General features: G+C 52.2%; 1 protein-coding gene across 1 annotated transcript; it reads left to right on the top strand.

Annotated features, from left to right (window-relative positions):
* Positions 1 to 1,464: 1,464 nt before the first annotated feature.
* LOC311165913 (olfactory receptor 14A16-like) lies at positions 1,465 to 2,451 on the top strand (the record flags this gene model as incomplete). Its single annotated transcript, XM_084227402.1, has 1 exon — positions 1,465 to 2,451. One exon carries the CDS (start codon positions 1,465 to 1,467, stop codon positions 2,398 to 2,400), a length of 936 nt encoding a protein of 311 aa, XP_084083528.1. The 3' UTR covers positions 2,401 to 2,451.
* Between the last annotated feature and the right edge of the window lie 6,084 nt (positions 2,452 to 8,535).

Below are 8,535 nucleotides of genomic sequence, written 5' to 3' on the forward strand. Positions count from 1 at the left end.
TGATGTGCTGAGTGCTTCTGATCAGTCCTAGAATATTTCCAAGACAAGGATTTTGACTTGAAGATCAGGAACTTCCCCAAAACTTGGTATTCATTTTCCTACTACTGGAGAATAACAGGGAAATTAGATAAATATTAAAGGTTTAATATGAATTAATTATGAATACTGACAAGTGCCTGAGACATCCAACTGTTATTTTAGTGATCAATAGGTTCACAGGAGATCCTTAACGTGCTTTCAGCCACCCTGCCTGTGGACAGCACCAGCATCACTTTTGCTCTTAATTATTAGGCTCAGTCTGAGCTGTCCTTTCTGCAAGCTGCAAAGAGAACCTGCCCCAGCCTGTGCCCTGCAAACAGGCAGGCTTCTGTCAGGCCAAGGAGAGTGCATGGAGATCTGGGGTCTGTTAGTGCTGGCAAGGAGAGATCAGACATAGGGAAACACCTGCAGGAGGAAAATCTCCAGAAAGCAGAGAGAGGATAAGACAATGAGAGAAAACAAAACCCAGAAATGCTGTGGCAGGGAGAGTTTAGAGATCTCTACAGGATCCCCTCCACTGCAGCCCCTCCCTCTGAACAAGCCCCCTCCCTCCTGTGCCCCCAGCCAAGCCTCTGCCCTCAGGGCCAGGGCTCCAAGGCATGCAGCTCCTCCTGTGCAGGCAGCTGCAGCAGAGCCGTGGGGCAGCTCTGCAGCCCCTGGCCCAGTTCCCTCTGCAGAGCACAGGGCTGGGAGCAGCTGCCTGGCCCTGGAGGCTCTGGCAGGGGGCACAGCTGGCTCAGGGTGATGCTGTCCCCAGTGCCCAGCTCTGGGCAATGCTGTCAGTGCGGCCAGGGAAGGAGCTGCATCTCCCTTCATCCAATGCCATCATAAGGACACTTGCAAGTCACCCTGAGTTTTCAGTCCAAGCTGGGAGCTTCAATCCAGGATGTAAACCTGTCTTAGAGCATCTCTGAGTGATAAGATTGATGGGGAAAGGCAGAGGTGTTGTGACACTGAAAATGCTGCTGGTTGGTGAAATGAGCAAAGTGGGTCCTTTACTATAAATGTGGAGCTGGGCTGGGGTGGATCCATCTGCTCTCAGCAGTGCCTGGTGACCTTTTAGGGGGCGCATGGGAAGGTGATCACCCTCCACCTTGGAAAGGTTAAAGCCCAGAGAAACTCTGAACAGGTCAGAATGACAGACCATTTTGCCTCAGTCTTCATTCATCACTTTGCCTCACAGAACTTGGTCTATTCCTCCTGCGGGCAGCAGGAATGCTGAGGGTTTGTAATACCTAAGAATACCAGGAGAGACATGGGGGAGCTTATAAAGAAAACCCCAGAACTCTTGAACACAGAAGCATGTCTCTGTGTGTTCCGGGGGAAGGTGTATGGGAAATGGCATTGATTTTGATTTCAGGTATATCCTCTGACTCTTCAATGTCGTTTCATCCATTAACAGGTCCCTGTGTGCAGCCCTAGCAAATGTCCAACAGCAGCCACTTCATCAGCCACTTCCTCCTGCTGACATTGGCAGACACGCGGCAGCTGCAGCTCCTGCACTTCTGCCTCTTGCTGGGTGTCTCCCTGGCTGCCCTCCTGGGCAACGGCCTCATCATCAGCACTGTAGCCTGCAGTCACCACCGGCACACTCCCATGTACTTCTTCCTGCTCAACCTGGCCCTCACTGACCTGGGCTCCATCTGCACCACTGTCCCCAAAGCCATGCACAATTCCCTCTGGGACACCAGGAACATCTCCTACAAAGGATGTGCTGCACAGCTCTTTTTCTTAGTGTTCTTCACTGGTGCAGAGTTTTATCTTCTAACCACCATGTGTTATGACCGCTATGTGTCCATCTGCAAACCCCTGCACTATGGGACCCTCCTAGACAGCAGAGCTTGTGCCCACATGGCAGCAGCTGCCTGGGCTAGTGCCTTTCTCCATACTCTCATGCACACAGCCAATACATTTTCCCTTCCTATGTGCCGTGGCAATGCCGTGGGCCAGTTCTTCTGTGAAATCCCCCAGATCCTCAAGCTTTCCTGCTCCAACTCCTACCTCAGGGAATTTGGGCTTCTTGGTGTTAGTGTCTGTTCATCATTGTGTTGTTTTGTGTTCATTGTTTTCTCCTATGTGCAGATCTTCAGGGCTGTGCTGAGGATTCCCTCGGAGCAGAAACGGACCAAAGCCTTTTCCACCTGCCTCCCTCACCTGGCCGTGCTCTCCCTGTTCATCAGCACTGCCACATTTGCCTACCTGAAGCCTCCCTCCATGTCCTCCCCATCCCTGGATCTGGCCCTGTCAGTTCTGTACTCGGTGGTGCCTCCAGCCCTGAACCCCCTCATCTACAGCCTGAGGAACCAGGAGCTCAAGGCTGCAGTGTGGAGACTGATGACTGGATGCTTTCAGAAGCATTAAACTGCTGGCCAATTTCTGCAAATCATTTGTAATAAAACTCATCTTTGATACTTCTTGTTGGTTTCATTTTGGAGGTCCTTTTTCTTTGTTTTACTTTTTTCATATTGTCCACAAAAAAAAGCCATTGTTTCTGCCCTTTCTCATTCCCCCCCCTACCTTCCCTGTGGCCACAGACTGTGGCAAGGAGGGGCTGCACTCGTGCTGGCTTTAAAGGAACTAAAGGATCTCCCAGCAGAGTTTTCTGCAGAAATGCCCTTTTGTTGCCTTCTCTGGAGCTGCAGCAGCAATGTCTGTGTGCAGACCTGGGGGCAGATCAGTGCTGGCACAGCAGCTGTGCCCAGCAGCAGCAGCACTTGGTGTTGCCAGCACTGCTCCCGTGGCCCTGCCCCGCTGCCCTGGTGGCCCTGGTGTTGCTGTAGGGCCTGAGTGCTCTCAGGGCCGGGCTCAGTGCTGGGGTGGCAGTGCCGGGGCTGCAGCAGGGACAGGCCATGGGCACTGCTGGGGCAGCGCTGACGCCTCAGGCCAGGCCCTGGGGGCTCCAGGCTCCTTGCCCAGGCTCTCTCAAGAACATGCCCAGGCCAATGCTCAAGACAGAAAACCCACGTGAGCAGCCCCAGGGTGGCCGTGGGCAGGCTGGGGGCAAACAGCATGGCTGGCGCCCTGCAAGGGCCCTGGGGAGATGGGGAAGAGCAGCAGAGCAGGGGCTGATCCATTCCCAGTGCGCTGGACAGCCCAGAGCAGCGTCCCAGAGCATCCTCATGGAGCTGCCAACAACATGCCCCCTCTGCAGCCCTGGCCTCTCCCCCAGCTCACACAGGTGCCCCAAACTTGCAGGCACAGACACGGCAGCACTGGCTCAGGAGCCCCTGTTTGCATTGCACAGAGCAGGGGGGAACACCCCTATGCTGTTTGTGTGGGGACATGAACCTGAGGGAGCACAAATGCCATCAGCCCCTGGGGCCAGCAAGGGCTGGGTAATGCCAGGGAAACCACTCAGCTTTGTCCTGGACTCTGCAGTCAGCCAGAAATTTTGTTCCATTCAGCTGGGAGTTTCCTTTCCCACTGCAGACGCTGTTGCTCAGAGCCAGGGCTGCCTGGCAGCCACCCCCAAACTGGCCTGAGCATTTCCTTGGCTTCACCTTTGCTTTCTTTACTCTTCCGGCTACAAATTTCTTCCTATTGCCTACCTACCCCTGTCCCCTCCCCTGCAAACAGCCCATCCCTGTTTGCCCTTTCCCCTCCAGTCCCACTCCCCATTGCCATTCCTGACTTGTCACCATGGGAACGTCCCTTGGGCAGCAGGATCATCCTACAAGTGCTGCAGGAATTGTCTGCAGGCTCCTGCAGTGCCTTGTGCTGCTCCCTTACCACAGGCACCACAGGCCAGGGTTGCACATCTAGGCTGCTGTGTCTGCCTCAGGGGCTCCCTGTTCTGGGCAATGAGGAGGAGCTGCAGAGGCTCTGCAGGACTGACAGGATGGGCTTTGCTCCTGGCAGGAGAAGCTGAGAGACCTGGGCTGCTGGAGCTTCTGAAGAGGAGGCCCAGGGCTCATCCTGCAACTACTCCAAGGGTGCTATCAGAGAATCACAGAATTAGCAAAGGTGGCACAGGCCACGGAAATCATCAAGTCCAACCTGTGCCCTGACACTGCCCTGTCTCCCCTGGGCCCCCTCTTCTCCAGGATAAACAACTGCAGGTCCCTCAGCCACTCCACTCAGGACTTGTGCTCTTGTCCCCTCCTCAAGCCTTGCTGCCCTTCTCTGGACACGCTCCACCCCCTCCATGTCCTTCCTAAATTGGGGGGCCCAGAACTGGACACTCAAGGTGCTGCCCAAATAATGCCCAGCACAGGGCAAGAATCACTGCCCTGCTCCTGCTGGCCACACCATTCCTGAGCCAGACCAGAAGCCATTGGCCTTCTTGGCCACCTGAGCACACTGCTGCCTCATGTCCAGCCTTCTGTCCACCAGTCCCTGCAGGTCCCTTTCTGCCTGGCTGCTCTCCAGCCACTCTGTCCCCAGCTTGTAGTGCTGCAGGGGTTGTTTTGGCCAAAGTGCAGGACCCGGCGCTTGGACTTGTTAAACCGCACCTTATTGGATTTGGTCCCTGGATCCAGCCTGTCCAGGGCCCTGTGCAGAGCCCTCTTACCCTCCAGCAGATCCACACTCATGCCCAGCTTGGTGTTATCTGCATATTTGCTGATGGTGGACTCAATCCCCTCATCCAAAGGATCAATGCAGATATTGAAATCCACTCTGGCTGGCTCTGATCCCTCGGCCATCCTGTGGGTGCCCTGTGATGGCACTCAGGGTGATCTGTTCCATTTCCTTGCTGGGCACCCAGATCAGGCGGACAGGCCTTGGTTCCCCAGATCCTCCTTCCAGCCTTTCTTGGTGATGGGCTCACACTGGCATCTCCAGTCCTCTGGGATCTCCCTGGTGAGCCAGGACTGATGGTAAATGACGGAGAACAGCTTGGGGAGCTCATCCACCGCCTCCCTCATCCCCCTAGGATGGATCCCATCCAATTCCACCTGTGAGCATCTGAGTGGCTCAGCAGGTCACCAGCTGCTTCCTCCTGGATTACAGGGGCTGTTCTGCTCCCTGTGCCCATTTACCAGCTCAGGAGAACACTCGTCCTGAGGACAACCTGTCCTAGTATTGAAAATTGTGACAAACAAGGTATTAAGTAACTCCGCCTTTTCCTTATCTTTAGTTACTATATTCTCCACTGCGTCCAATAAAGAGTAAAGGCTCTCCTTATTCCATGTTTTGCTATTATTTTTATAGAATAATTTTTTATTATTTTTCACAGAAGTGGCCAGGTTAAGCTATAATTTAGCTTTCACCTCTTAAATTTTCTTTCTGCATGACCTAAGAACATTGTTAAACACTTCTTAAGTTTCCTGACATTCTGTTCAAAGGTGATGCACCCTCTTTTTTTCCCTGAGTTCCAACAAAAGCTCCATGGGCAGCCAGGACAGTCTTTTTCCTCACAAGCTTATCTTTTGCCACTCTGGGACCGTCTGCTCCTTCCCCCTATAAGATTACTTTCTTGAAATGTGTCCATCCTTCCTGGACCCCTTTGTTTATAAGGGCTGTTTCCCTTAAAAAATGAGTACCTGATTTGGTACTTCCAAAATCTGTATCCTAAACAGGCCAAAGTCTGCCCTTCCTAATTCCAGTGTAGAAGTTTTATTGCTGCCCCTCCTTCTTTCACAGAACATGGAAAACTTGATTATTTCATGGTCACTGTGCCCCAGGCAGCCTCTGAGCCCCACATCTGCCACCAGCTCATCTCTGTTTGTGAACAGCAGGAGACAAAGCTTTCCTTGGGAATGGGAGTGTTACCAAAAAATCGGTAAAACGTAAAACTCCTAAACCCCAATGTAGCATTAAACAGCAGCATTCTTTATTCAGCTGGAAACACCTGGGATAGCTCCTCCCAGAGCCGTGCATGGTGAGTACAGGAAAGTTTCTGTTTATGTTCTGTATTTTGCACACATATTCATTGATTGTCCTGGACTAAACATACAGATGATAATCATTTCCCCAAAATCATTAACATATTTCCCCTCTCCTTTACCCATGTGTTCTTCTGTCCTCAGGGTCGCTCTGGTGGTCCCTTGTGGTTGTGGACCCCAATGTTCCAGTGGGCCTGGCTGAGCTGGTAGGACACTGAGGCTGGTGAACTTCCAGTTCCCCTTCTCACACAATGGGCATTGTGTGGTTCCCATAGGCCTGGTGTTTTGGAGAACAAGCTCCAGGTGTGAGCTCACCTGGTGTAGAAAACTTATCATCTGGAAATATGAAGTCACAGTGAGGGCTGTGACATCCCAGAGTGGGTTATATGAGGTCATTGAGAGCTATGACATCACAGACTGTCTCTGTGACATCACTGAGCCAGCTGTGACATCATAGGGCAGAGGCCTGACATCACAGAGCAGGCTGTGAGATCACATATTGCTGTCACATTACAGAGTTAACTGTGACATCAGAGACCAGCTGTCTGACATTAGAAAATGGGCTGTGACATCACAGAGCAGGCTGTGACATCACAGAGGGGCTGTGTGACATCCCAGAAGGGCTGTGTGAGGCCACTGGGTTGGTCACTCTGCCCCAGCTCCTCCTCACAGTTTCTCCCAACAAGTCCAGTGTTGTTCAAGCCCAGAGGGGTCCCTGTTCCCCGGGATGCCCCAGCCCACCTGGAGCCACAGCCTCCACCAAAGGATATTCCACAGGATCCACTCTAGAGACTTACACGGGGACAAGGGGCCAGGGCTGTGTGACCAGGACATCAAGGACGGGGATTATCCAGGTCACTGTGGCCTCGTTTGGGTTTCCCAGGGTAGGAAAGGTGTCTGGCAGCTGCAGCAGAGTCTGGGAAGGGCCACCAAGGTGGGGCTGGAGCCCTTGGGCTGTGAGCAGAGGCTGAGGGAGCTGGGCTTGTCCAGCCTGGAGCAGGGAAGGCTGAGGGGCTGCTCATCCCAGCCTGGCAGTGCCAGCGAGGAGGTGATGGAGAACACAGAGCCAGGCTCTTCACCAGGTACGTGGTGGAAGACAAAAGCCATTGGGTGGGAGGGGAAAGAGGGGAGACCAGCCAGGGCATGAGGAGATGAAATGAGTCAGGCTGGTTTCAGAATTTCCTCAACACCAAGAGCAGCCTGACCCCCTTCTCCATCCACCACTGAAAGCTTTGCAAATCAGGAATTGTTGGAGCTGTTTCGCCCCCACTCCAGGATGAGCATCCTGATACAAGGACTAATTGTGTTTATATCTATCACAGAACCACATTTGTCTAAAATTAATGTAAATCACTTGTGGATGGTGGACTCATCAGATGCTGCTGGGACACTGCACATCGCTCAGGGAAGACTGTGCTTGTTATTGAATTGTGTCCTATTCAACTGTGATCTGTTGGCCATGAAAAGAAACTTTTGGTGCCTCTGAGTCTCCCCAGTTCCTGATCCCCAAAGGACACAAACCTGATGAGTTGTGGTTCCCACTCCAGTCGTGGCACTGGCACCTCCCTCCATTCCCTGAGCAGAGCTCCCTTGTCCCAGAAAATCCCTGGCAATGCAGGGATGAAGGAAACAGGACAGGCTGTGGGGATCAGGGGCAGGGCAGAGCCAGGGAGAAGAATGACTTTTGCATTTGATGGAGCTGTGCCTTCCCTTGGCTTTGTTGGCTGACAATAAATGAACATCCCTCTGTGTCTGGGGCAGCTCCTTCTCCAAGGAAAGCAGGTGGGAGTTGGAGCCAAGAAGCTGAAAGCTGCAGGTGCAGCCTGGGCTGGAGGAAGCTCAGATTTGCACAAGGCTGCTCTGAGTGCCAGGGCTTGGATGGGGGAAATGGTGGGGTGGGGGTAGGGACAGAGTCAGATTGATTGTCTGCCAGGAAGGGTCTTGGTTTTCATCTCTGTTCCAACTGCATGAGGAGGTGCTTGGATTCAGTATTAATTGGAGATTGCACATATCAATTTATGAACAGGATAAAAAACCTGAACATGACATAAAAAATGTTTTCTCAGTATCTTTTTTAATATAATATGTTCAGTTTGAATACACTTCTGAAATCTGTTGAATTAACCACAAATTATTTGAAAACTTAAATCATATTATTCCCAGAGGCTTGGCTTGTTAAGATGTTCTGAATGTTTATGAGCCCTGGGACACTGAATTGCTGAACTGAAGTGCTGAAGGCTGAACAAGCATCTGGAGCAGTGAAATTCAGCAGCAGCCTCCAAGTTGCTGAGGATATCAGCAGCCCCAACTGAGGCCATCCCTGCCCAGAGCCTGTGGGGGAATGGCAGACAAGGAGAGCATCCCTGGTGCTGGGGCAGCACAACTCAGAGGTACCAGGGGCTCCAGCTGGGAAATGGAGTGTGGAATGTGGCTGGGAAAGCCCTGCCTGGGCTGTGCCAAGCAGGACGGACAAGCCCTGACTCCCATCCCCTAAACAATTCTCTCAAGGAGACATTTAAAAGGAATTACAATTGTCTGTGTACTCTGAGTTGGATGTACTAGAGAAATACTGACAAGAGATTGTCAGGAGCTCAAAACAACCAAACAGCCTTTACTGGCAACTTGAGAAAATCAACAAAAACCACTTCTAAAACCTTTAACTTGGCCCATT

The sequence above is a fragment of the Fringilla coelebs genome (assembly GCF_963513975.1).
Source record: "Fringilla coelebs genome assembly, contig: SCAFFOLD_33, whole genome shotgun sequence".
In the NCBI taxonomy this organism is placed as follows: domain Eukaryota; kingdom Metazoa; phylum Chordata; class Aves; order Passeriformes; family Fringillidae; genus Fringilla; species Fringilla coelebs.